The sequence below is a fragment of the Hibiscus syriacus genome, unplaced genomic scaffold (assembly GCF_006381635.1).
Source record: "Hibiscus syriacus cultivar Baekdansim isolate YM2019G1 unplaced genomic scaffold, ASM638163v2 tig00003041_pilon, whole genome shotgun sequence".
Taxonomy (NCBI): Eukaryota; Viridiplantae; Streptophyta; class Magnoliopsida; order Malvales; family Malvaceae; genus Hibiscus; species Hibiscus syriacus.
Genome location: NW_024061960.1, coordinates 8,276,574 through 8,304,320, shown reverse-complemented (window position 1 = coordinate 8,304,320; position 27,747 = coordinate 8,276,574). Strand labels below are relative to the sequence as shown.

Below are 27,747 nucleotides of genomic sequence, written 5' to 3'. Positions count from 1 at the left end.
GTTTTATTTTTTATTTAATTCATAATTAGTCCTTTCAGTACTTTACATCTTTGAATTTTTTTTGGAATAATTCTTACTTAAAAGGGGAAAATAAATTTTTCTCAATGGATATTGAATCTACAATCTAAGGGAGATGAAAAATATCAATTAAAAGCTTTTAATCATCTATTCTAAAGATTGTTGACTATACCTTTATCTCTTCAATGACTTCAACGTCCCCATCCGTTCTACAGGTATGTTGATGGTCCAAACCACCTCGTGTATTGTCAAGATCAATATCGATGGTGCATGCCCGAGGCGACTTGGCTCCCCAACAGTTGGTATAGTTGTGTGGGACTGTTTTGGTTCAGTGGTAACAGGTCGTGCCCTCTCAATCCCCGGTTTGAGAACTGCTAGCCTTATCGAATGCGGCATGTCCTTTGTAATGGAATCCGTCTGGCTGTAGAGATGGAATTTCCTACTGCTAATCTGCTATCATGGAGTGCGACTCTTTTAAGGTGATCCAACAGTTGGAGAACAACAACGTCGACCAGTCGGTTCAGCATTTCTACTTGGCCGAGGCACGCAGGTTACTTGATGCTCATCTAGGAGTGTCTGTTTGCTATATTCGCCGTGATGCTAATGGCGCAGCACATGCTCTAGCCAACTATGTTTCTATGATTTCCATTTGTATTACTGCTCTTATTGCTACTGATGCTAATTTTAGCTAATGAAAGAATGGTTTATATTAAAAAAAAGAGTTTAAGATACATTTCAATCTTTAAATTTAATTATCGAATGGGATTGAAACCTTGAATTTCTCAAAGTCCATCTCAAAACCCTTCAATTGTTTGAAGTTTACAATTAAGCCTGACTTGGAAGAAGAAAAACGAAGAAGAATGAGGATGCCACGTGACAAGAGTTGATTGCTCCAATTTTTTAATGTTTGTTACGTTTATAGACCAAAATACTTAATGGAGTAATAGTTTAAGGAGTAACGCAAGCTTATTCCTTCCACTGTTCTCAGAAATTTTATTAGAACATAATTTGGAGAAAACACTGCTCCATTATGGCATTATCTTCAGATTTTCTACACAGAAAATTATACAACATGGGCTGATTGCAAGAGGAGAGTAAAAGCAAGGTGAAACTTGTGAAATGCTCATACAGCTGCTAAAGAGGGTGAAATCTGGAAATCCAGATTCCAGAGATCAAATTTCCCATTGACAAAATCGTAATGTGCACCTTTCAAGGCCACGGTTTTCTTCACCACTGCTTCTCTCACGAATGGATATGTCAACAGGTTGCCCAGAGATACATTCACTGCCTCCTGTATTTTTCCCCCCTAAACTATCAACACCAATATCCCACATTTAAAGAAGAAGAGAAAATTGTATATGATTTATTATCACCTTCTCGCAGTTGTTGCATTGCTCCAAGAAGCTTAGCTCAGTACATTCTGATTTCACTTTGGTCTTTGCTGGTGCACAGATGCTAACCCAATTTTCTATGAAATCACTGCAGTGTTCATAATTCAGACATATCAGATATGGATATATATTTCAATATTGCATGGGAGCCTGTACAGATTCAGACACTGAACGTAAAATATGCTACACTGATAAACGACGTCGTCTTACGTGGCAGTGGTCCCATCGTCTGGGATGGACATGAGACCCTTAATACCTCCACAGCAACTGTGTCCAATAACCACAATATTCTCCACCTGATAAAAACAAAACCAACAAATTAGTAGTTTATCATTCGTAATATATATTTATATTCGATACACATCCGAATTCGAATAACATAAATTAAGATTCTCGAGTGTATTTTAGTATGGTAGGATGCCTATGTTGCCGACATCAAAGAGTCGACATCCAGAATTTTTTTTTCTTAAAAAAAAGACTAGTAAATTGTGGATATAAAATTTTACTATTAGTTTACCTTGAGATGCAGGACTGCATATTCAATGGCAGCACCGACTCCAGTGTGTTTTTTCTACAGCAAATCGAAAACATAAAATACATTCGAAAGAAAGAATTTATAATAAGCTTTTCAATGTCCATCCTTTGAATAAAATAATGTAAATATGAGGCTAACCTTGTCGTAAGACGGGACCATATTGGCAATGTTACGGACCATAAAAGCCTCCCCCGGTTGGAAATCCAGGATGTGGGAAGGGCACACCCGAGAATCCGAGCATGCAAATACCAAGAACTATACAAATTTTTAAATTCATTTTCCCAATGAATAAAAACAAGGATAGAGTTAGATATCAAGTAACAAAATTTTATTTTAAAATTATTTTTTACCTATTAATTAATTAATTCGAATAGATATTACACATGTTTAATATAAGAGCGACCTATTTAGTCCAATTTATTTTATTTGTAAACGTCAATAACCTCTTATCTTACTTAAAAAAATATGTTAAATTAGTAGTACGTTAATATTATATACACGTCCCATTTCGTCAACCAATCATGCATTTATAAAGGTCACAAGGCTTTTTTTAGTTTGTTTATATTTGATACTTTCCGGGGGAAGGGGGGTTGGACCGACTCCATTAACAAAACAACAAATATTTCTAAACTTACCATGTGAGATAAATGCAAATCTTGTCTGTAATTAATAATAATCGGTAAAATAAAAACAAAGTTGATCATCTATGATAAGATAAGAGCGAACCTTGGGGCTTTGCCCTTTTGCAAGAGCACTGTACAGATCAGGATTTTTTCTGCAAAGATTAAAGGAAAGTACAAAACAATCCATTTAAGCTAATTATTATAATAAAAGAAAAATAAAATGTTGTATATACCCCTTTAATAAATGATTATAAATAAGATAATTTGTAGTCATTTTTAATTATTACATTGAAATAAGAAAAAGTTTAAATATACCCCTTTAATAATATTAATTATCATAAAAATAATATTTTAATTAGATAAAATTAAAAAATATTAACGGATAGTTCTTGGTCATTAATGACGTTTTGTCAAATTTGAAAGACACACATTAGGCGCATGAAGAAAGGAAAAAGGAAAAGCAATTAGTTACGTACTCGTATTTTTCTTTCTTGAAGTGAAGGAAACCGGTCTCGATCCGCTTGACCGGATTGAACTTCGTCGGATCGGCGGCAGCAGCCTCTAACTCGGCTGTTACCTGCTTGATTTTTGCGGCGGCGACGCTCCCGAGATCAGCTTTTTCACTGTAATCGAGGATGACGTGCGCCAATGAAAAAGAAACCGTTACGGAGTTTATTCAAGGTTTCGGTGGGAATAGTCAACAGAAATATAGGTAAATTGTCCGGGAATGGGCCCCACTTTCGAAAGAAACCACGGTTGATACCGTGTTGGATAAAACCGTCGAAATGACGGGTAAGGACGGCAAATTGAATTATTGGAAGACGGAGAGATAAATGCTAAAAGAGCAGCACTGCAATAATAATACCTGAGAAGCTTCGACAAAGCTGCAATGGCTTCCTCGTATGATTCACTACCCATGCTGTCTTCTTCTTTCTGTTACCTCAAAAAAAAATTCAAAATTATGAACATTAATCAGCACGATCTATCAAATTCAAACGAAAAGGTTAAACTAATTCCCGATCAAACCGAAAGCCGGTGAAGAAGTTTGAAAAAGGGAAGCAAAAAGCAAATCAAAAGGTGATCTGAATCGGGATTAACGCAAAAACAAAGGTTAAAAAGCTATGAACAGCACCAGAAAATCTTGTCTTTTTTTTTTTACAAACTCTGAGATTCTTCTGTCTGGTTCAGAATTTGATAAAAAGGGTAAGGAGCAGAGAAAAAAATATTTCACTAACCAGACAAGTTGACAAATGACAATCGTCTTTTCCCCCCGGAGATATCAGCTATTTTGATAGCTTCTGCTACAGATTAGGTGTCTATATTTATACTGGTTTATTAATTACTACGGTAAATGAAATTAACCTAGGTTAAATCAATGTACAGTCAAATTATAAAAAAAACAAAAGAAAAAAGTAAATAATTTACATCTTTGAAGAAATGAGAGTTGGGATTCATTACATCAGACGAGATACGCGGTTCACTTGTGTTTGCCCATGATAAGCAAAATTTGGCTGTCTACGATGAGAAGTGGTACGGTGTTGTTTGGTGTATGAATCATTTAGTTTTGTCCGTTTGATAAGGATTTTAAGTAGTTGATCGACGGTGATTAGCTTGTTTTGGGAAAATGTGGAGAAACATCTTTATCGAAATTGGGGGCTATGGCTACCGGGAATTACGGCGGGACAAGCGAAAATAAGACGACGTGCCAGGGCATCCACGTGGTGGGATTTTAGAGAGTGACGACGACGAAAATTTATTGATCTAATTGTGAAATTTGCTAATGAAATAAATTCATGACAATCTTGCATGAACATTTTTAAATACTGTCTACAATATTTTTAAAGAATTAAATGAAATGTAATTTAAACTATTACTTTATATATCGACGGTAAAAATATAATTTTATAAATGAATTAAGAAATCATATATGATTTATTTACTTTTATCTCCTTAATTAAATTAAAGACAATTACTTATTGGTATTGTTTGTGAAATTTAATTAAAGAGAATAACTTGCGCAAATTTTCATAGTTTGTATTTTGACTTTACAATTAAACTAAAAATATGTACAATAATTTAAAGGCTTAAATATACAAAAAGGTATCCTATATATGTCTGTTTTTTTAGTTTAGTATCTAACGTTTATTTCGTTTTAGTTTGATGTCTAACGTTTCATTAAGTTACTAAAAATGGGTTAAGTCGTAACAGACCGTTAGTTTCATCCGTTAAGTGATACTTGTTACAATCTGATAATTTAAAAAAAATTATATAAAATTTAAAAATAAAATTATATATATATATATATTAAAAGAAAACACATAAATTTCGAAAAAAGGGAAAAACTTTGAAAACCTCCGTTTCAACCCCTAAACCCACATCGACTATCGCCCTTTATAGTCGGCGAAGTTCCACCCGACCTCACCTCCCTCCAGCGACCAAAAACCCTATGAAATCATAACGCCAATCAATGACTAATCAATATTTTATATCCCGCGAACCCCAAGATGAAATCACAATCCCAAGTAATTTCGACAGCCAATTGAAAACTACGACGACTTATAACTATGATGATGACAAAGACTACATCGATGACAGTGATCGGAAGGGCGGCGGCGACAGATTAGTGTTGGATTTGAGGATTTTAGAGATTTTGAGGCTTTTTTTTAATTTAAAAGAAATATTTTTTTATAAATATAATAATATTTTTAGTATTTTAAAAAAATTTAAAATTACGAGATTGTGACACATGTCACTTAACGAAAAAAAACTAAAAGTCCGTCACAGCTTGATCCATTTCGAGTAACGGAATAAAACGTTAGACACCAAACTTGATCGAAATAAATATTAAACACTAAATTAAAAAAAAAACATTGGTTGGACACCTTCTGTATATTTAACCTAATTTAAACTTAGTTTATTGTTTATATATATGTTCACCGCAATTTTATCTTTCATATAGAGACGCCAGGATGTTTATGACATCTTATTATTATTATTATAGGTAGTTTTATATTTTGAAATTATTTTATTGTTGGTTGGAAAGGATTCGATCAAAAAATATAATATTATTAATAAAAAAAGTATTTGATTCACAAAATGTATGAAATATTAAATTAATATAATTATTTTATTTTATTATTTGATTCAAATATTATTTTTATATTTGATTTACTAAATATAACTTTTTTTTATCAATCTACGATGATTACAAGTAATATCCGTTTTAAAAATTCTCAACCATTTAATAATGAAAGCTCATGCATCATTGCAGTCTCTGATGCTCAGACGTGAAATCTTTAAGGATAACAAACATCTCTTTAACCACTAAGATAACTTGATTCGTAAAATATATTTTTATTATATTATCATTATTTTTTTCTAATAAGTTTAGCCTCCGATGTTAAATTGAAATATATTATTATTAACATTTATATAAATTTTTCATTAGATTCTACTTAAACTTTATTATTAATATATTAATTAAATATATTATAAATATATTTAATATAATAAATAATTTTATAATATTACATCATCAAATAATTAAAAATTTAAATTTAAAGAATAATATAAACAAGAAGGTTAACAAAACCATTAACTAAAATTTGTTTTATTTTATAAGGTTTGCATTACTTCTCGATCAATATTTTTTTGAGTTTTTACATCAATTTAGTCATTTTATAATTTTATTACTTGAAAGGTACATATTTTATTATTTAAATAATAATTTGGATTTGCCCAATTTATTATTTTTTTGTCCGAGTTGAAATGTATCGAATAATTTGACTCAGTCAACAAATGATATAAAAACCTATTAGATTCTTCATATTTTTTAAAATTGAACAATTAGTCCTAAAAAGTGAACAATTTTGCAAAGGAGCAATTAATGATTAATCAAAATGTTAATTTTTTTATCAGTTTTATATAATTTTGTTTAATATAATAATAAATTTAACTTTCAACATTTATACATAATGTTCATTTACTCTTAATTTTTAAAAAAAATAAATTTTACCCTTAATGTTTCTAAAATATGCAAATTATGAGTTAAATTGCATCAAATTGATACATTACGTAAATATTAACAACTACATTTAATATTTTGTCAATTAAAATTATATAGAATTGACAAAAATATTAAAATTAAAATTAAAATTAAAATTAATTGTTATAAATTATTCATTTTTGAGATCGATGTAAATTAATTTTATACTTTTAAAAAAGAATAATTTATCTAATTTCAAAATTAGAAATGTCAAACAAACTTAACCAAAAGAAATTGATTTGCACCACCATTATTATCAGACACACGATTTTAAGTTGGGAATGTGAATTTAAGAAGTTATATTAAAAAAATTGGGTATACAAAATTGCAAAATTTTAGAAAATGTAAAATTAAACTATCAATAAAAAACATGTAAATTATAAAGAGATTTTATTTTTTTTAGGGAATACGATCACACCCTTATGTCCATTTCGAATTATAATGTAAGCATCAACGAGGCTGGATCTTATTGGCCGAGTGGATTTAGATTCCTTGATGCTAAGTCGTCTATCCTTCTCCAAAACTACTTGTTTTTAGTGGCAATGATGGGGGGATGTAATTAATGAAGAGAAGTTTGAGCCATACATTCTTCATCTCCAAAAACAAACACCTAAAAACATCACAAGTCTATCATCACCTATGCATTACTTCTCTTCTGCCCTACCTACTTACTGGCCGAAAATTTAAGGATTGTTTCAGCACAGACATTTTGACCATTTATTGTGTTCCCTATTAGCCTTTCAAAACCACTCAAGTCTACCCCATAATCCTGGTCACTTCTACTATTTGCTCACACGTGCCATGATCAGGATGGATGAGGAGGCAAGTTAGGGAAGTTGTCTCTTAAATATTTAAAATTATTATATGTTTTAAAATTTTTTAAACATTTTTATTAAAAATATGATTTTTCTCTTAAAATTTTATAAATTTATATCGTTAAAAATCTGTATTTTCTATTAAAAAATTATTTCATCCTTATAAAATTAGTTTTTCATACTCACTTTGTCTCGATAATTGCTCGTGGGTTGAATTATTTGTTTTTAGTAAAGTCAGCCCATAAACTCCTCCTAATTTCACTTTTTAGAAGAAACTTCTCTCAAATTTAGAATTAGATTAAAAAATTGAAAATTCTTACCTAGAGAAGGTAAATTAGTCTTTCTAATAAAACTTAATTAATATATTAATAATATGTTAGTTATATTAATAATATTTTAAATATAAATGTTTATTAAATTTCGACAATGTAGGGTAATTAATACTATAATTTCATGAAAATTAAAATATTAACTTATTAAAAAACATATCACAACGGTAATTCAATAAAATTTATTTTTAAATAAATTTTTTGGATAAATTGTTTGTGTGTATTATCCAAGAAAAATAAGAAACCTGCTACAATCGACAAGATACTTAAAAAACGAGAGTACCCTACAAAGTAATGCTCCAAATAAAAAAATTATATATATAATAATTTTATATTTCTTTAATAATATGAAAAATAATGTCACATTTTATGAATCTTATTTTTAGAGACAATGTTATATTTTATGAAGCAAATAAACTCTTCTATGTTCACTTTAGAAATTGATAAGATTAAATTATTATTTTATTAATCACATCCCATTTGAATTATTGTTCATTTGACATAAATTTTAAATCAGATTGAGATTTGTGTAATCACATCTCATTTGAGTTATTATTCATTTGATAAAAATAATAATTTTGTTTTAGGTTTTCAAATAATTAAAAAAATGATTTTTTAATTCATCCTGATCCGTAGAGCACTTTTACTCGCCACTCATTGATTTTATTAATTATATGTTAATGGTATTCTTTTTGACTGAAAAAGTTTTAATGATTGAAAATTTGTTTTCTTAAGCTTTGATGAGTTACAAGATCTATTATATTAATTGATCGGATGATCAATAATATTTATATTATCTTATTTTGTATGAGATTAAATTTTGATATTTACTTTAAAAGGTTTGATGAGATATATGTAATTATAAACAGTTTGTATATATTTGCCGGCTTGTACTTATTTTCAGGAGTTGACGAAGGAATTTATGCTACGGACGAACTTCTAAAACTTAAATAGGATGTAAATTTATAAAATTTTAGGAGACGAAACATATTATCAATTGAAAATATCTGAAATATATACTAATTTAAAATTTTCAGGATGACAACTGTCCCCACTCGTTCTCTGTTCGGTCTATCCCTGCTTATTTTTAGGTGTCAACTTTGGTTTGCATTATTATATTGTCCCCACAAAACGGGACGAGAAGTGCCATCGAATCGAGCTTTTTTTCAATTGGTAAAAATAAATAAACCAAAAGAAGAAGAAAAAGGCAAGGTTAATGCCAAAATGCGAAGAAATGATCATACCGAGACCTTTGCCGAACAGCATAACAACATACACTTGGTAAATTTCGGAGCCATGCTTCACCTCAATTCACTCCACCGCCTGATTTAAATCACAGTTTCAAACTATTTGTAATAAGAATATTGAAATTAAATATTAATTTTAATTTCAGGTAATTAGATAAATAAGGTTTTTGTTCCTCTTAATTTTTTTATTTAAATATTTAATAAATCCTTATCCCTCTCAATATTAGATACTTGCTCCGTCCTAGTAAGGCATGAAAGTCTATACACAACTACGTCGACTACCTCTTTTTCAAACATACATATACACATGCATACCTAGGCTACTTGGTCTTCAAATTAAAGAGAAATTAAAAAGTAAATGAAAATACACGTACCTTTTTGGTTTTCTCAAATAAGCTATAATGGCGTTTGAGTTTGGCTACTTAAGATCCTTGTAAATGATGGGAGACTCAAGGGAGAAGAAGGGTTGGCATGGGATAAATGAAAGTGATATGGGTGACGACAATTGGGTTTTTTTTTTGTGCGTAAATTAAAAGGAAAAATACAAAAGAAATTTTATGGGGATAAATGGTTGGAGGGAGGTTGACGCTTCATCCTTGGTCCCTCTCAATCTAATCCTAATTCCTTACTTCTCAGGTCTACAGGCACCCACCGAGTTCTCCTTTATCCTATTATATATATATATATATATATATATAGTAAATTTTGAAAATATATCTAAAATAAATAGTTTAATAATGTAAAATGTGGATAATGTTTCTAGGGGATGCATGGTATGTAGGGACGTTTTGCTCATAAAATCTTCTATTATTGTAGGTAATTTTATATTTTTAATTTTTTTTTTATATTTGATTGGAAAAGATTAACTTGAGTTGGTAATATGATATTATCGATAAGGTTCAATTTTTCTGAGCAACCAATAAGAGGCATTTGAAGATAACCAAAAGAACTGTGGAGATTTATATGTTTGCATTTGCTTCTGCATTGTTGTTGTTTTAGCTTTGCCAGCTAAAAATAAATACAGAACGTTCATTGTATTTGAGAAACCCAGTCGAGAGTTGGTTGGTTTTTTATTTGACTCAGAGGGGAAGCAATAAACAAATGAAATTGCTTCAAACATGACTGCTTTAGAAATGCAATTTATAGCTTTAAAGTTTAGAAGTTTGTTTTAGGTTACTGAAGTTCAATATAGAATCACTTTTATAGGTTGGGAAAAAAGAATTCAAGGGAGAGAAATCAAGAGAAACTTAAAATGAATTGTGTGTGTTGAAACTCTGAACCAATGAAGGAGGGACTAGTGGAAAATTTTCTAAAGTGCTACTTATTTTTTCTGGTGCTGGGACTTACATAAAGGTAATTAAAAACAAATTTGCATTAGCAACTTGGTGTAATAGTTCCCCAAATTGTTTATTTTTGTCCTAGCATGTTACTATGTTAGTATGGTTCGTTTGTTTGATGGTCTATTGCCTGTTTAGAGATTCTTTTTGCCCAGGTTGAAGTCTGGGATCAGCAAGGTTGCTTTGGAAGAGGATGACGATGAAGGAAGAAACTCGAAACTAAGTTTGTCAATGACTTTAATAAATATTTTTTTTTGGGGGGGGGGGGGAATCCTCTCTTCTGATATAATATTTCAGCCGTGTTCTTTAGCCCTCTCCTTAGTTTTTCCTCTTGTCCACTCTTGGTTAAAGTTTGTGTTTCGAACATAAACCTTCATTAGATCTTATCTTCGATTATCATACTTCTCCTCACTTTGTCTTCTTCTTCTCAACGAAGTTTACTCATTACTCTTTTCCATTGTATTTAGTTATTAAGATTGTTGGAAACTGTGTGAAGTCGGGTTTTTTTTTAGCTGACTACCATTTGCTGGTTTTGTATTTTGGAACTTTGAAGAAAGGGTAAAGTAGAGATGCCAATATCTGGGACTGGGAATCATCCAAAAGTTTGTCAGGTGTGTTTTCTTCCTTGTCTGGGTATTAATAGTTTTATGCTATAAGTTCATATTTTTATGCATATTCTGTGGATTTTTGCTTTTACATTTACAGTTGATTATTAATTTCGGAGGTGCTAACGATGTAATTTCTGATGGTGTTTTAAGATTAGTGTATGGTGCATGCCGAAAAGATGGTAAACTTAATGCAAATATACCTTTTTTGTTATTTCACGTTGATCCCTTTTCATTCCAATAGAATTTGATAATTGTCTATACTAATCCTAAAAGGTTGCATTTTGACAATGTTCTGCACTTTGGCTGCTGTTGATTTTCAATCCTAACCAATCGATAGTATCGGTTTCGAGTTTGCTGTACTTAAATGCTGATGGAATTGAGAGATAAGAGAAGATGAGTAAGGTTGTGATTCATGTTTGGTCTGATTTTTGGATTTCCATATGTTGCATTTTCTTAATTTGCAGCAGTATCTGGGGGATAAAAGAAAGGGAATGTGAGGGCGAGAACCGAGGAACAAAACAAATACAGGAAACCAACCTTTCCTTCTTATGCTCCAACTGTGCTCTCTTGCTACCCACAGAAGTGCAGTGAGAGGGGATATCGAATTGCATGTGAATCGTCATCCACTTGTCAGGGAACTTGAACAATACCTAGGAAGAAACGACCTCCACATGCTGCTAAACGTAGACACAAGCGACAAATCAATCTGAATTTCTCGATGAGAATTACCAGCTTCGGCGTGTATTCTTTCCGGATGTGAAAACTGTTACGGATCCGGTGATTGTGAAGGAAGCAGCAAATGAAGGCCACTACTACCATCCGGCGAAAATTTGGTTGGATAATGAAGGAAATCCTATCCAAGCCCATGGAGGTGGTATGCTATATGATGAAAGATCCGGTACATACTATTGGAAGGGAGAATACACAGATGCAACTCACCTACGATGCACATAAGAAAGGTGCAATACAAGTAAATTTACTATTTTGAATACATAATCCAATTTTATTATCTTGTTTTTCTCAGTAAAGAATATATTGCTTGCATTCATAGAACAAAGAGAAACAAGATTTAATATTTGTTTTTGTTTTTTTTAGGATTTTAGTGATTAGTATTGGGGAAAGGATGAGACAGATTTCGTAGAAGAAAATTCTGAAAAAGGGAGAGAATTACATAAATGATTTATAGTTTCACTAAAACAGGCTGATGATGTAAGGATCAAAATTACTCTTTTTTTTAAGCGTAACCAAAATCGAACAGATCGAAAACATAAGAGACCACCAGTATAGTTTACCCTTTATGTTTTGTAAATATGTTCATAGAGAAGGGAAGAATACATCTCATGTCACTCAATTATTATTTTATTTATAAATCGGTCACGTTTTTCTAGAAGTTATAGTTTAGTCACTCAATTGAAGTATTGTTTCAAACAAGTCAATATCACTAAATAATAGACAAAATAATGACATAATTCGAACAATTTTAGTCTTTACAATTTATACATTCTATCAAATGTATCATAATTTAAAACAATTAAACAAATTTAATTATTCATATTTAAAAATCCTATCAATTTAGTCATTTCTTCTTCTTCCCCTTCTAAATTTTTATTCTTCTTCTAGAAATGTCAATACTAATTTCATGTTATTCTCCTAGTATAATAACAATTTAATAGTAAATTATGTTGTTTTATGGTATAATACAATTATTGAACTATTATTTTAATCCGATGGACTTGTTTGGTTTGACGTGTTACAAAAAAAAATTGATATAATTTTTAATTATGAATAATTAAACTTATTGTATTATTTTAAATTAGGACCAACTTGGTAAAATGTATAAATTTTGAGATTAAAATTATTATTTTGTAATACAAATTGGAAGTCTATTTTAATTTTAACAATAGAATAATCTATTTATAATAATATTTTAACTGAGTGATTAAATTATAATTTTTATAATAAAATAACACGTTTATAATTGAACTAATAACTAAATGATCTAGACGTATTTTATCCTAAATAACTCAATTAAAATATTGTCCAAATTCTTTGAAAGCCTTGAATTTAAAAATATTGCACATTTAAATGTGTTTGAATAATTTATTAAGCTGAGATATATTTCAAATGATTATTTGATGCTATAATTTTGTATTTTCTATTTTGTGCGAGGACTGAGGATGATTTGACTATTTTCGCACTCCTGACCTGAATGTTTACTTTAGGTTGAGCCCGGTCCGGGTTGCATAAGCGCGAACCAGGAATTCATTTGCTAAACCGAGACGCAATTCGAATAACTATAAATAATCTTTGAAAATGAAAAAAAGTAAAAAAATAAAAATTCAGCCTTGAGGGGTATGGAACAGTGTGCCTAACATTCTCAAACCTCAATTTCTCTTTTTTTTTTTTCATTTTTAATTAAAAAGCTAAAAGAGATTGTTAGATGACAGATCATAGATTTTCTCTGATGCCAAACAACAGATATTCTCAGGTAAGATTTCGAAACCTTTGTTCTATTTTGTTCTTTTCTTTTTCAAGTTTATTAGTTTTCTCTTATGAATTTCCCTCTATCATCTTCTACTGAATAATATTGGAAATCACCGGTAATATATGTTATCTTAATTCGTCTTCTTTAAAAGCTGGCAATCGAATTATTTATTTCGCTGTTCTTAAAATTTTAGATTCTTTATTGTCGCATGAGTTCTCAACTTTTCATTTTCCTTTTTTTGTTGATGGTGACTGTGTTGCCACCGTTTCGATTTAGCTTTTATCCTTTCAAGCAGTATATGTATATATATAATGGAATTAACAACCAAGTGATAAGCTTTTCGTTGTTCATTAGCTTTTTGCTTTTCAATTATTTTATTGTTTTGCTTTATTATATTACTGTATAAACAAATAGCAAAAGGTTAGAATATAATAGCTCTGCGTTTACTGCTTTTTTACCGTTAAACTTTTTTTTTTGGGTTTGTTTCCCAACTGAATTCACTTTTCAATTTCTGTTTCTAATACCCAAAAGCATGTTGCAAAGGAAGCAATCTAATGAGTTAATTGATGATTTATTTGCTTTTTGCTCAAAGTTGTATAACATGGATGTAGTGTTATTAGACCCGGTTTACAAGCAAAGATCTTCACTGCAGCATGGTAAAGATTCTTATTTGAGGATTTCTGTTCGAATTTCTATTGCTGTCACTAATGGCCGTTTAGCTTGTCTTTCTCTTTTAGTTGTGTTCATCAAACTATGGTTTCTATTTAGAACTCTGAATATTGGACTAAATGATTTACTTATCGGATATGTAGAAGTTAATGTTATTGTTTTTATTCTCAGATGTACCAGTTTGTTGATCAAGGAGAAATTTCAAAACCCCTAGTTGTCCAAGATGCACTCTCTCAAGAAATTTATGCCCCTTTAAATGTAGGTGGGAAGAAGGTAAAACTCTAATAAGTCCTGTGCAGTAGTTTTTGATGAATGTTGTTTGTATTATCTGACGGCAACGCTGCTTGCGTTTTAAAAATATGATCTGTCCAGGAATAATAGTAATGACTGACTAATGCTTATAACCGGATGGAAATTCTCAAGACTATTAATAAAATTATATGAAACTTTATAGACATTTATTTTTTACAGTGTTATTTGCATTATCTGCCATTCTTCTGGAAGATCTCAAGAACGTAATGTTGCTTGATTCAATTGTAACTAAAGAAAGGTTAAACAGTATCTTATCACTGAAATTCTGCAGTTAGAATTTTCAGATGCATTCTGGGATGACTTTCCTATTAGAGAAAAAAACTTCCTGTGCTTGCTTCAAAAGTAGTGTTAGCAGTCTAATTGTCTAATCAATATATGTAAATGTACATCATAATTAGGATGGGAACTAGAGACTGGAAAATTTACAATTATCAGAAGCAATTGTTCAATTATCTCAAATTGTATTTAAAATATAATAGAATGATTCCATTTGTCGGCTTTTCTGTATAGGAGAGAATCTGTGGCATACCTCAAGCAGAATGTCAAAGGTATAATCTATGAACTTGCTTAAATCTGTCTGCTGTCAAAGTTACCTTTTTAGTTCTGAAATATTTTTCTTAGATTAACAATATTAAATTTATAATTTTCCTACCTTGATTACAGTTTGAGGATTGTCATCGAGGAAAGAGTTGGATTGGCATCTTGTAATAAAATGGATTTTGCGAGAATTTGCACAGGACATGGATCACCTTGTCCAATTCCAGATCAGACAACCACCACATGCAAGCTCTTCAAAGTTCATGCTGTCACTCAATCTTCTCCTTCTACTATACTCTCTTTCACTGAGAAAGCATCTCAAAGTTCACATGTTTCACGTGCAATTGATTCAGACGACCAGCAATATAATGAAAGGGGAGCTTCTAGGGTGCTTCAGGATGTTCATATAGTAATCAGTTTAAATTATACAATTTTTCTATCTTTCCTATATTACCCCCTTTTAAGGTTCTTCGGAACAACCCCCCCCCCTGGTGGAAAAGGGAAAAATAAAAGAGAAGTATATAATTACCAGACTTATCCTTTTATTTCTCCTTTCATTTTTTTTAATTTTTCTCAGTCAACCCGATTAATGGAGGATTTTCTTGAACTAGCTAAGGAAAACACAAAGAAGGATCTGGAAACATGCGGTGTTCTTGGTGCTTTTCTTGTAAGATTTATTACTTTTTTTCTTTCAACATTCACAGTGTTTTGTATTAATGTTATTTATAGCATCATAAGTTGCGGACTTGAGGTGTATGTTGGCATAATTGGTTGTTTTCCTGAAGGTTCATGCTCTACAAATGCTTTATTTCATTGTCGCCTGGTAGTTAGGAAATAAATTTTCCTACACCTTTCAATGAAAAGAAATGGCTGTTGGTAGAAGCATAACATTGTAAATGGTTTAAGAAGATTTGTTAGGTGGGAATGTCACTTTAGCTGTTTTATTTGCTTTCTGTTTTGCTAGCCCAGAGCTTGGGGAATTAGATACTATGTTGCTCTGAATTTTTATTTGAAGCACCTGTGTTTGACACTTATCCGGACATGGGCAAGAGGTGTGATCACCCTCCAAAAACAAGGAAAAACATAGAAAACAACTTGAATATTCCCATGTCTGATACATACTTATATCTGTAACTCACACCCTAGTCTGAGTAACCGAGATAAGATATAGCCTCGTATTTTGTCCCTTATAAAACTCATTTTAACCTAGCATGTACCTTATCTGTATGTTCTGACAAAAAATAGTAAGAACCTATAACCAACTTAAGCCAGTCTGGAAAATGTTCCACCGATGAGGCTTACCAAGGAATTCTTCAACTAGGGGTGGGCAAACCTCGATTCAACTTGAAAAAACCAATTTTTTTTCAAATAGGACTCGTCAACTCAACTAACTCAATTTTTTTTACTCGACTCGATCGAATACTCACCCCTACTTTCAACAATATATTTAGGTGAAGTGATTTTTGTGTTCAAACTAATGTCTGCTAATGTGTTAAACACTATAGCTGGTCTAGATTCATTCTTGTCATACTTGAGTTTCTTATTTGAACTTCAGTGAGCTAGTCTGCCTAATGCCATTATTAAAGTAACCAATTTTACTTCCTTTTCCTTATGAAACAGGAAAGGGGAACTTTCTATGTAACCACTCTGATAATACCTAAACAGGAATCAACTTCAAATTCTGTAAGTGTGACGGAATTTTAACACCTTGATTAAGTTTAATATTTTACTTTGTCTTACACTTAGCACTTTCTGCTGTTAACTTGTCAATAATGAACAACAGTGTCAGGCTATTAGTGAGGAGGAAATATTTGCCATACAAAATGAGCGGTCCCTTTTTCCAGTGGGATGGATACATGTATGTTCAATTCATTTTTACATTAGTTTCATTTAGATTTCTGTTTCTTTTCTCTCTGGATTTTACAAGAAATAGGTAAAATCCTCAAATGCAAGTACCACTACGCCCTCAAACTGACCTCAGTGCCATGTTTCTTGTTTTCTATCAGACACACCCTTCTCAGAGTTGTTTCATGTCATCGGTAGATCTCCATACTCAATACTCGTATCAGGTAATTAAGTTAATTGTTTGTGCAGCCCAATTATTGCTCAAATATTGGGTCTAGATCATCCTAGACTCCAATCTGTTTATTCCTCTCTGGATAACTGGCTTATACCACATGCTTTACCTATGTATGATATTCTGATATTTCAAAAAGAGATCATTTAGAAAACAAACAATGTAATACTATTACTACTTTATTCCATTCATTCAACCAAACAATGCAATACTATTACTTCTCTATTCCATTTCCACCTAATAGCCATTCAATTCCTACTCTATTCCATCACAGTGAACCAAATGTACAGTAAGATTATTGCCACAGTGTGACGTTTCTCTAATTATTTTCAGGTGATGGTGCCAGAGGCTTTTGCCATTGTTGTGGCTCCAACCGATAATTCAAGGTCTGCCCCTCACACACAATGATTGAATTGTTGACAACTTGGATTATGTCACAGATAATACTGATAATGATTAATGCCTTCATCTGCATATCTAGGTTTATCTTTAATCCACTTTCTTTATTTTGGTTTTCGATCATGCTGATTAACTATATATTTCCTGACCTCCAATATGCATGACTTCCCATTGGCCTCTGTAACGAGTGAATATTGCTAACTACCATGGCCACATCATCCTACATCATCTATTCGTCGCCTTTATATGTAATACAGATGTGCCTTTGATATATAAGAGGGATTTGTACCCCGCCTCTTTGTTACAAAGATTGGTTTTAGGCTACTTCTCATAAATCTATAAAAAAAATATTTTTCTTCACATTCTATAAAGTGTAAAATATGAATCTAGCTGGTATAAGCCTACTTTGCTCATTGTTGACTTTGTTTCTTCTTAGTTCATTTGTAGTTGCAGGGCAGCTGCAGGCTCACTGTCTCAAACAAATGAATTATATATGTTTTATATGGCAAAATATTAAATTTAGGATCACATACTAGGTGAGATTGCTTCAATAGACATGCACTAATTGTAAAAGTTTTGCATAAAAAACGAGTCCTCTCATTATTTAAGTGAAAAAAGTATAAGAACTGCTTTGTTTACAATTTAAAAAAAAAAACCGTGATCAAGTTAATAGCATTGAGCTTTCATTGTTGAATTTCTTTCCAGGAGTTATGGGATATTCCGAATATCCCATCCCAGTGGAATGAGTGTCCTGAAAGAATGCCAAGAGAAAGGATCTCAATTTCATTCTCACAAAGAAACAGTAAATGGGAGCCCCATATATGAACACTGCACTCATGTCTACAAAAATTCAAATCTAAGGTTTGAGATCTTTGACCTGCGCTGAAATATGAAAATGTCCACAATTAAATGGGTGCAACCTGCATGCCACATAACAGAATCTTGCTGATAGGAACGGTGTTTCTTTTAATAAGTGAGCATACTACTTGTATTTGTATGTAATAATGATGAGGGTGCTCTCATTTTCACTTGTTATGCGTTCATTTAATTTTGTTTAGAATTAGTTATTTTACACTAATATCAAAGTCTACCAGATACAGTAATGGGATTCGGGGGACCAAGACCTCTCCTTCGACACCCTGAATATTTTTGAAGTCGCCTATATAGAACTTTTCTTCTAACCTAAATCACTTTTGCAATCGACATGATCTGTAATGGTAGAGAACTTGTATTTCTGATTCTGGTAAGACCAACTTCATCTTACATTTATATTTTTCTTTCTCTTAATATTATTTATATCTTTGTAATCCATATGTATTAAGCAGAGGAAAAATATTCTTAGTGTGCTTCTCTCAAGAGCGTAGGCGTTTTTGAAAAGTTTTTTTCTCCACCAACATCCACCGTCCGTTGTCCACCGTAATCGTCCGCCGCCGCCGTCCGCCGCTACACTCCAACCTCCTTTTGACGCCGTTTTTCCTGGGAAGATCGTCTGCTCATGGTGATTCCAAATCTGGGCGTAGATTTGCGATAAAGTCTCTCAATCGACACAGATCTACACGCCGTTCACTGCCGATTTTCGCCGCCTCCCGCCGACCGTGTCCGACACCGCCTCTCCACCGTACTCAGTGTCTTATCGCGACCATAACCCATTATCTTAGTGTCGAGAATCGTTGCTATTCTCCATGAATTTGCAGTGAGCAATTTCGGCAAGAACAGACGCACTTTCCTCCAAACCTTCTGCTCTTCTCCTCCGCCATCCCAGTCTTCAGACACAAAAAATCTTGGTGGACTTCATCCGCCACTGCCGAGTCTTGTATCCTTTTCCGCCTCTCGGCTGCTTCGGATCAGAGAATCAGTCGTCCTTCAAACTATCTTTGGATGTCTCTCGGATCAGGAGCACTTCTTTCACCTTCATCACAGTGAATATATGACGAGTTTCTTCACATCGTCCGCCGTCGCCGGTGGTTTTGAACGTTACTGCCAGTCCCAAAAGAAGCGCCAGGTCATTCCAACCAAAACCCAAGTGTTGATTTGCTGAACGGTGCTGCCGTTTGCCGTTGATAATTCGGTACATGCAAGCAGTGGTAGACGAAACTGTCTTTGGAAATGCTGATCCACTGAAGCATCCAAGAAACTGGAGCTTGGCTAAGCTTTTGAAGGAGTTCATCAGTATTGCAGGGAAGCTATTGGGACTCATTTGCAGCGATCTCAGAGGAAGATTTACTCGAATCTCTTAAATAGCTACATGAATCAAATTCTGTAGATTCAGGCGGTTTCAACTTCGTTAGTCCGGCAGTACTAAAAGGTTAAATCTGAATATGTTTTTTAGTCTTTGATTTTAAGTTGATTTGTGAATACGAGCGATTATCGCAACGGGTTTTGGGCTGGAACCAAAAATAATTATGGGATAAACGGTAGTACTGTCTGGAGGAACGATAACAATTCATGGAGGAAGGAAAAATACATACCAACTAAAAAGGGAACTACGGCTACATGTTATACACTATATGTGGAAAATATTCCTGAGAATCTTCATTGGAAAAAGCTTAGATCCCTGTTTTGCATCCATAGAAAGGTGATTGATGCTTTTATCCCTTCTAAAAAATCTATACCGGGGTATCGCTTTGGATTTATCAGATTTGCTACATTTGAAGAAGCCAAGAAAGCAGTTGTTAGGATGGATGACTTTTTCATTTTTGGACGCAAGATTAGAGTTTCGATGGCAAAATATAAGCCTAGGCAATTCTTCTGGAGAAGAACTAATACATCCTTTCAACGGAAGGATAGGGAGGTAGTTGACAAGAAGAGTTACATATCCTCGATAGAAGGGGTGGTTGATGAAGATAAATTAAGTGTTCTGGAAAATTACCTTGTGTGTTGGTGTAGAAATTTTGTCTCAATCTCGAACCTCGCAAGACAAATGAATGAAAAAGGTCTTAAGGGTTTTTCATTGATGAGAGCTACTGGAAATGTTGTCCTAATGTGTTTTGAATCCTTGATGTTACTAAATAGAATGAAGGTAGAAAATTCGGAGTCTCTGGCAGTGTGGTTCGATAGGATTGAATCATGGTAAAAAAACTTGATAGTTGAGAGTCGGCGTATATGGTTGGTTTGCGAAGGTATTCATTTTCATGCTTGGAACTGGGATACCTTTACAAACATTGCATCAAAGTGGGGGGAAATTATTGCAATCGATGAAAAGTCCCAATATCCATCGTCCTTTGATCGGGTTAAAATCCAAATCTTCTCAAGTATCATCTCTAGAATTGATGAGGTAGTACGATTGAAGGTTGAAGATCAATCGTTTGACGTCCTGGTTCGCGAGATCAATCCGAGTTTCAAGCCTATTCCTTGGTTCCCGAGGAAGAGGAAGAAGACACGATTGCCCAAAACAACGAAGAATCCAAAAATCAAATGTCAATCATGGCTACATTGGCCATCTCTAATACTCAAATTGAAGCTCCACACAATGGTCAATGCTCCCCTGAGGCTACACTGGGTTCCTCAACACTTGGATTGTTGGAAAACTTGTCGAAACAGATTGGGAAAGAAGTTGTTCCTGGAGGTGGAAACAATGGTGGTGAGATGTGTTTAACTTCAAGGCCATGTTCAGTTTTGGAGTCTTCATTACCTTGTGCCCTCAATCAATCAGATCAAAACGTTGAGGTATCTCATGCCCTGGAAGACGATCTCAGTAGTGGAGCAATAGGTGATTCTAACTGGTTGCAGGGGAAGGGTCTTCGAAAGGGATCAAAGGGCGGAAAGAAAAAAACATCACGAATCTAAAAGTAACAAGTAAAAGGATGAAGTGGCTTAACTGTCTCGGACGAATATTGGGTTTAAGTCTGATAGCGGATTTGGAAGGAGTTTTTATTGATTGGAGTGTTCCTTTAGGAGTCAGTTGTGTTTCTATCTTTAAAGATTAATGTACTGCTTTCGAATATTTTTGGTTTTTAGTGATGTGAGGCTTGGGATAGGTGTGAGAGGGTTTCGAATAGGGTTGACCTTGTAATATTTGGATGTTTAAAGGGGACTTGGAGATTTTATGGTTTTGATGTGGTGTATGTATCTTATTGGGGTGTTTTCAGACAAGGTGTAATGGTTATATTATTTAATAAATCATAAGGTACTCTTTTCCTCCTTCCAATATTTGTTGACATACGTTTTAGTATGTTGATGATTATGAAGGGGGTTTTAACAAGGCCTCCAATTCTTATAAAAAAAATCCATATGTATTTAAAAGAAAAAATTCTTACTTTGTGTTGAGTTTAGTTGGAGATATCAAAATTAAGTATTGTGATAAAGCATATGAATCATTAGGGGAGAACAGGTTGAACCTTTCTGAAGATAGGTTTGGCTATTGGTTCCTAGTAATTGATCGAACTCTCTTGGTTTTGGAATAAAAGTAGTAAATTTAGTTGTATAGAGAATGTCGTATATTGTTTCTGTTTGTGATATTTTGGTCCCCTTGTTGAGAAAATGCTTGGCTCTGCCCTTGTCCAAGGGAAACTTCCGTCCTTTTTCTCGGTTCGCTTTCCTTGCCCGGCCTTTCAACTTTCTAGAGGACATCATCTGTCATTGGTCCATTGCTTGCATGTAGTAGGGAATCTGTATTGATCTTAAGACTTGAAAGAGCTTTTCACATTCATACTTTTTTTTAATGGGGTCCCCAACTATAGTATAACTTTACTGATTGTTGATGGCAACAAATTGATCTAGTTGGCCTTTGTTTGATGTATATATGTTTGTACTAGATGATTATTGTGTTTGCTTAAACAATGAAAATTGTCCTGACTTAGCTCTGCCTGACATTCAAACGAAAAATAAAGTACACAGTTGTTTGAACATCATGTTGTTAGGGCCCCAACTCATTTGTTTGTCTCAAGGATCATCCTATTTCATCATGCAATGTAGATATTACAGAAAGCTGAATGTCTATTAAAGATAGGTGGCAGCAAGAACTTATTCTGTGGCCTTTATTCATATTCTTTATAGGGCATGGTACCTGAAGGTGAGAACTACTACTATGATTCTAGTTTGATTTTGAGATTCCCTTTGGAAATGCATAAATATATCAAAATTATTTAAGGGTGTGTTTGAAAAGTGACCCCGTAATTAGAGTTTGGTGTAATTGTTTGAGTTATACTGAAGTGAGTGTAATTAGAGTATGTAATCATAGTGTTCAATTCTTATAAGGATCGAAAATTAGAGGGATAAAGCGTGTAAAAAGTAAAAACTTCCTAATATTCTTTTATTTGTTTTTAACTAGTGTCTCATCTTTGCTCTCTCATATTCCTTTAGGTCATGGGATCTAGACCTATTAAGAGCACTCTCCTTCCTTTCCCAATAGTCTCCCTTTCTCCTCTCTCTCTAAGTAGGATTAGGATTAGATTTAGAATTTATTAAAAATAATTAATGTCTCATTGAGTTATATGAAATTACATTTTGTCAACCAAACATATTTAGAGAATTTTCGCAATTATAAGAGTGTAATTAGTAATTACCAACCACTGCTAATGCAGTGCTCTCTTTGTAACCAAAAAAGGAGTGTAATTAGTAATTACTTTGCGCTGTTCAAACACACCATAAATGTATTAATTTTTTTTTTATTTTTTTTACTTTTTATCGACGTATATATTAAATAAGTTTTGCTATTCGTACTTATATTTATAGTATTGTATTTTCTAGATGGGCCCTGATATGGATTTGTATCGTATTTTCATTTAACACCCAAAGTTTTAGATTATCGAAAGGATTTTTATTTGACATATTTATGTCATTTATTCTTATTAACCTCTAGAGTTAATCGACTAAGAGGTCTCTCAATTATGGTTCCTATTGTAGATTGATATTTAAATTTTAAAATATTTTATACCATTCTCTAAATTATGACAGATTCTAAATTGATTCTTAAAATTTTCGATTGTTGTTTCAGTTCTTAAAAATATCATTTTATTTTGAACTTTTCCCTAGTGCGTCGTTAATTCAATTGATTTCGTTAATATATTGTTAATTCAATTATTTTTTTAAGGTTTTAAGAATTGGGCTTATCTTCTAAAAATTTAATCTTTTTCTAAAAATCCTTAAAAAAATTTTAAAAGGTCATTGGTTTAGTTCATATGACTTTAAAAGTTAAAAAAATTAACCAATGAAGTTAGAGATATATTAATGCATTTTATTATTATATATTTTGTATATGTTAGTTTTTAAGAGGGACAAGTGTAAAAGAAGTATGGGGAAGGATGGTCCCCTTTGTGAAATTGGTCGGCTCATTGGCACGAGAAGATGCAGGGAAAGGTCACCCCCACTTTTGTATACGTGAACCAAATAATAGAGCTGCGTTGCGAGCTGTCATATCCAAACAGCTCTTTTCCGAGTGTCAAAAAAGGTTCCTTTTTTTTCTTCTCATTTATGAAACATCTTTAAACCTTTCATCCATAATCTCAAAAGGGAATAGTATGCCGCGAAATTCATCCACACCAACCATACGTAGCTTTACAAAATATTCCAAAATTATATATATATTTTAAAAACACTTCTAGGAAAAATATTTGTGAAAGTTTATCGATACGCTAATTATGAGAAAAATTAAAATATAACTTGTTAATATAAAAAATTGTAAAAATTGATGGTAATGGAAAATCCTTTTTAGGTTGTAAATAACAACTTTTCAGGTTTGATAAGTTGCAACTAAAAATATTACATTTTTTATAATATTTTTTATTGTAATAAAAAGATATTTTTATAATATTTTTTATTGTAATAAAAATATTATTTTTATAATATTTTCGATTATAAACCTTAACTTATCGTGATGTTACTTTTCGGTTGCAATCGAAAATATTATAAATTTATATATTTTTAAGTTAAACATTATAACATGTTAGATTAAATTTATTTTAAATTAGATTTTCGTAAAAATCAATTACCAAAATTATGACAAAAAGAGGTAACTTGACTTAGTAAAATAGTTAATAAGACGCAAAAGACACGTATTTAATATTGTAATTGTTCTTGAAAATAAAATATAGATGGAAACATAAGTGTAAAAACACGAGTCTTGGAAATTTGTTGTTATTGTTGGATTTTCCATATGTTGCGGTTGTTAATATGTTTAGGTTTCGAGAGGGCAAATACAATGTTTCGAAACTGGAGTGTTGAAAACCGTATCCGCGGTCTTAATAATTTCAAGACATTTACCGTCAGTTGATGTTCATGTTCCTTCATTCCTACCATAAGTATCCTCTACAGGTGTATAAAGAATCTTGAATAATAAAAGAATCTTTAAATGTTAAAAGACTTGAATATGGAATGGTTAGATACTGTAGTTTTGAATAACTTAAATAACAGGTTTTTTATCATACAGACTAGTAGTAAAATTCTATCTTTCTAATACATTTTGTGTAATCAAATTAGCAATAAAAATTGGAGCTTCATGGAATAGGATTTCTCTCACAGGTGCCATAGCATCAGTAATTTGATTGTTCTCCCTTCGAACATGATGCAATTTACACATTTTTGTTCGTTTAACGTTAAATTTAAGGACAAAAGTATATGTAGAGTGAAATGAGTTTGTCCCTCTCAATATCTGATCTAATCACGATTAAACCCTAAAATTTTAAATCAAAACATTAAATAAAATAAACAATATTAAAATAATAAGGGTAGAGTACATAAATGGTTCACTTGTTTTGTTGGGTCTCATGACTATTAAAAATTACAAAATATACCTCAACTATAAGACATTACTTTATTAGTCCTCCGATTATTAAAAGTTACAAAATGGTCGTCTAGCTATTCATATGTTTCAAATTCGTTTTTTTCGTTAAAAAATTGACGGCAATCTAAGTTGTACGTTAACCTATTGGCTGAGAAATGATAAAAATATGATCTCATAATCTTCAATGACTATCATATCTTAGCATGTTAACATTCAGTTCATACGACTGTTAAATTTTTAACAGAAAAATATGAGTTTGGAATATAATGAATAATCGAGTGACCATTTTATAACTTTTAATAGTCAAGAGATTCAACAAAACAACTCTCAATAATCGAAAGACAATTTTATAACTTGTAATAGTCATGAGACTCAACAAAGTAACACCCTATAATCAAAGGACCATTTGTATACTTTACCCAATAAATAAATTGTATAAACTAAAATTCACATAATTAATAGTTTAATAACTTTTTTAGTATATCAACAAAGAATGTAAAGTGATTTAATTAAATTGTAAACTCAATTATTAGGTAATCACTAATGTAATAGATAAACACATCATTTTTATATATCAAACTCATATCTCATCACGAAACCATACATGTGATTTTTTTTGGAATTATGATTATTTATTTGTGATTAATTATTTTAATTGTAATTATAATAGTCAAAATATCTGTAAGTATCCAGAATCACTAAAAAATAAGTTCATCGAATCATACAAATCTAAATAAAAGAAAGGTGGATAATAAACTATCATTGTCCAGATAAAATGTTGGACTGCTCCAATAAGGTTATATATATATATATATATAATTACAATAACATTAAATTCTGTACTCCCAAGATTTACAGAGAAAGAAGAAATAAAATTAAAATTATTTTAATTTTTTATTAATTAATTAGAAACCTAATATGGATGGACATTTCTGCTCAAGCCGCTGACGTTAGTGAAAAACCCGACCTGCTTATACGGTAAATACGACCGTCGTTTAACCTCTTCCTTTTGTGCTCTGTTTTTAACGTAAAGCTGTTCGTGAGCCGAAGGGGGCCCCGTTTTACAGCTCTTTTTTGCCTTCGGCTTCTCTTCGTTTACTTTCACCTTCAATTTCTTATCTTCTTTTTCGTTTTTCTTAATTTTTACCGACGACGACGAAGAAGTTGAAGGATTGTTTAAGAAGAAGAACGCGTCTTTTCCGTCGCTACTACATCGGAGCTTCAAATCTCTGAACCTCCAAAGCTTGGAGAATCCCGTCGAGTTGCTCTTCCGGCACGTATCCGGTGAGGCTTCCACCACGGTTCTTCCGCCTCCCCACTCACAGTACGGCCCCGCCGGCTCCGACGTGCTAGAAGACGACGACGACGAAGTATCCGGTGAATCTTCCACGAAAACCTTCCTCACCTGAGGAGGTAGAGCGACGTCACCCTCTTCGGTCTTCAAAACGATGCCGTTTTCATCGGCGAAGAGGAGATCTCGGTTGAATAACGGAAAAACCGGACGGATCTGACCGTCCTGGAACAAATCGTCAGCAGAAATCGGGGATCCATCGGGATTTAAACAATCAAATGAAAACTCTTCCTCCTCGTCCTCCTCCTCCCCCTCTTCTTCTTCTTCTCCTTCCTCTTCTTTCTCATCTTCCATTACCGGCTGACTGACTAATTTCTCTTCTTCTTCCTTATTAGGCTCCTCGTCTTTGAGCAGTAGTTTAAGTCCGAAATCGTGACTGAACTTTCCGGCGACGTCGTTATTGAAGGTGGGAGATAAAAACTGGGACGAACCCATGACTTGCATCAGCAAAACCAAAAGAAGAAGAAGCTCAAGAATGAAAGCTTTGATTATATGGCAGATATAAATAAATAAAGTAGAAAATTGAATTTAAGAAGTCGGTTTGAGCTTCTGGGGTTTTAAATACTGGTGGTTGGTCGAAACTTCCCACTCTTTTTTCTTTTCTTTTTTATTATCTAATATTAATAATATATTTTATTACACCTTAATTGCAAAGAAATGAACAAAAAGAGAGAGCTTAATCAGTACGAAATAATTGGAGATTTTATTTTATTTATTTCCCTTTTTGGAAAATCAGCAGTGCTTTTCTTATCCCTCTCATTTAGGGTAAATTATGGTACATGTCACGGTTTTTCAATATTTTGATGTTGGGCACCCACACTTTTAAAGATTATGTTTGAGCCATTCATATTATCGGTTAGTCATTGTTTTATTAATTAATTTAGTGTAATCATATATTAAAAATTTAAATTTTAATATTATAAATAAAGTAAATTAAATTTAAAAATATTTTCATAATAAAATTTCATAATATTTCATTTAAATTAATTAATTAATTAATATATCAAAATTGATATTTATAAAAAGAGTAAACCACACAATTAGTATCTAAACTATTACTTTCGTTCCATTTTGGTATCCAAAGTTTATTTTTTTCAAAACCATATCTAACGTTTAGTGTAGATTTTATTTTGATACTCGACCATTAAAACCTTAACAAAAACTGTTGACATTATATTTTTAATTTTTTAATGATGATGTAATATTATCTTATGATGACACATTAATATCATCATTTAGTTTTTAAAAA

At 32.2% G+C, this 27,747-nt stretch overlaps 3 protein-coding genes and 1 long non-coding RNA gene across 10 annotated transcripts in view; 2 read left to right on the top strand and 2 right to left on the bottom strand.

Moving 5' to 3' along the window:
• LOC120171353 (carbonic anhydrase 2-like) overlaps positions 1-9,403 on the bottom strand; it is a 32,630-nt gene extending 23,227 nt beyond the window's left edge. Inside the window, exons 1-10 of one of the 4 annotated variants that reach the window (XM_039179073.1) lie at positions 9,001-9,081; positions 3,433-3,503; positions 3,044-3,190; positions 2,671-2,719; positions 2,083-2,199; positions 1,927-1,980; positions 1,620-1,705; positions 1,392-1,497; positions 1,131-1,309; positions 542-547 (exon numbers count right to left, since the gene is read on the bottom strand). In XM_039179073.1, coding sequence (XP_039035004.1) covers positions 1,142-1,309; positions 1,392-1,497; positions 1,620-1,705; positions 1,927-1,980; positions 2,083-2,199; positions 2,671-2,719; positions 3,044-3,190; positions 3,433-3,503; positions 9,001-9,054 — 852 coding nt within the window. In that variant the 5' untranslated portion in view covers positions 9,055-9,081 and the 3' untranslated portion in view covers positions 542-547; positions 1,131-1,141. Of the gene's footprint in view, positions 1-541; positions 548-1,025; positions 1,310-1,391; positions 1,498-1,619; positions 1,706-1,926; positions 1,981-2,082; positions 2,200-2,670; positions 2,720-3,043; positions 3,191-3,432; positions 3,504-3,802; positions 3,995-9,000; positions 9,082-9,380 lie in introns of those variants that run through there. The other 3 variants (XM_039179078.1, XM_039179066.1, XM_039179084.1) reach the window with 3 other exon arrangements.
• A 508-nt stretch (positions 9,404-9,911) lies between these two features.
• On the top strand, positions 9,912-12,332 carry LOC120171391. The gene is made up of 4 exons (XR_005520873.1): positions 9,912-10,356; positions 10,479-10,563; positions 10,894-10,951; positions 11,413-12,332. It is a non-coding gene; the product is annotated as an uncharacterized LOC120171391 (long non-coding RNA).
• A 932-nt stretch (positions 12,333-13,264) lies between these two features.
• Positions 13,265-18,591, top strand: LOC120171314 (AMSH-like ubiquitin thioesterase 2). 3 transcript variants are annotated; one of them, XM_039179035.1, is made up of 11 exons: positions 13,265-13,351; positions 13,395-13,436; positions 14,274-14,375; positions 14,925-14,962; positions 15,078-15,360; positions 15,529-15,618; positions 16,572-16,634; positions 16,735-16,809; positions 16,958-17,020; positions 17,362-17,414; positions 18,133-18,591. In XM_039179035.1, the coding sequence occupies exons 2-11, from the start codon at positions 13,413-13,415 to the stop codon at positions 18,311-18,313; spliced, it is 972 nt and encodes a 323-aa protein (XP_039034966.1). In that variant the 5' UTR covers positions 13,265-13,351; positions 13,395-13,412; the 3' UTR covers positions 18,314-18,591. The 3 variants fall into 3 exon arrangements, with proteins under 3 accessions (XP_039034966.1, XP_039034961.1, XP_039034971.1); XM_039179030.1 differs by lacking the exon at positions 13,265-13,351 and having other exon boundaries at positions 13,389-13,436; XM_039179040.1 differs by lacking the exons at positions 13,265-13,351; positions 13,395-13,436; positions 14,925-14,962.
• A 7,423-nt stretch (positions 18,592-26,014) lies between these two features.
• LOC120171338 lies at positions 26,015-27,007 on the bottom strand. Of its 2 annotated transcripts, XM_039179057.1 has the most exons (2): positions 26,769-27,007; positions 26,015-26,732 (listed from the first exon to the last, which is right to left on the bottom strand). In XM_039179057.1, exons 1-2 carry the CDS (start codon positions 26,940-26,942, stop codon positions 26,061-26,063), a joined length of 846 nt encoding a protein of 281 aa, XP_039034988.1. In that variant the 5' UTR covers positions 26,943-27,007; the 3' UTR covers positions 26,015-26,060. The 2 variants fall into 2 exon arrangements, with proteins under 2 accessions (XP_039034988.1, XP_039034981.1); XM_039179050.1 differs by having other exon boundaries at positions 26,015-27,007.
• Positions 27,008-27,747: the final 740 nt, after the last annotated feature.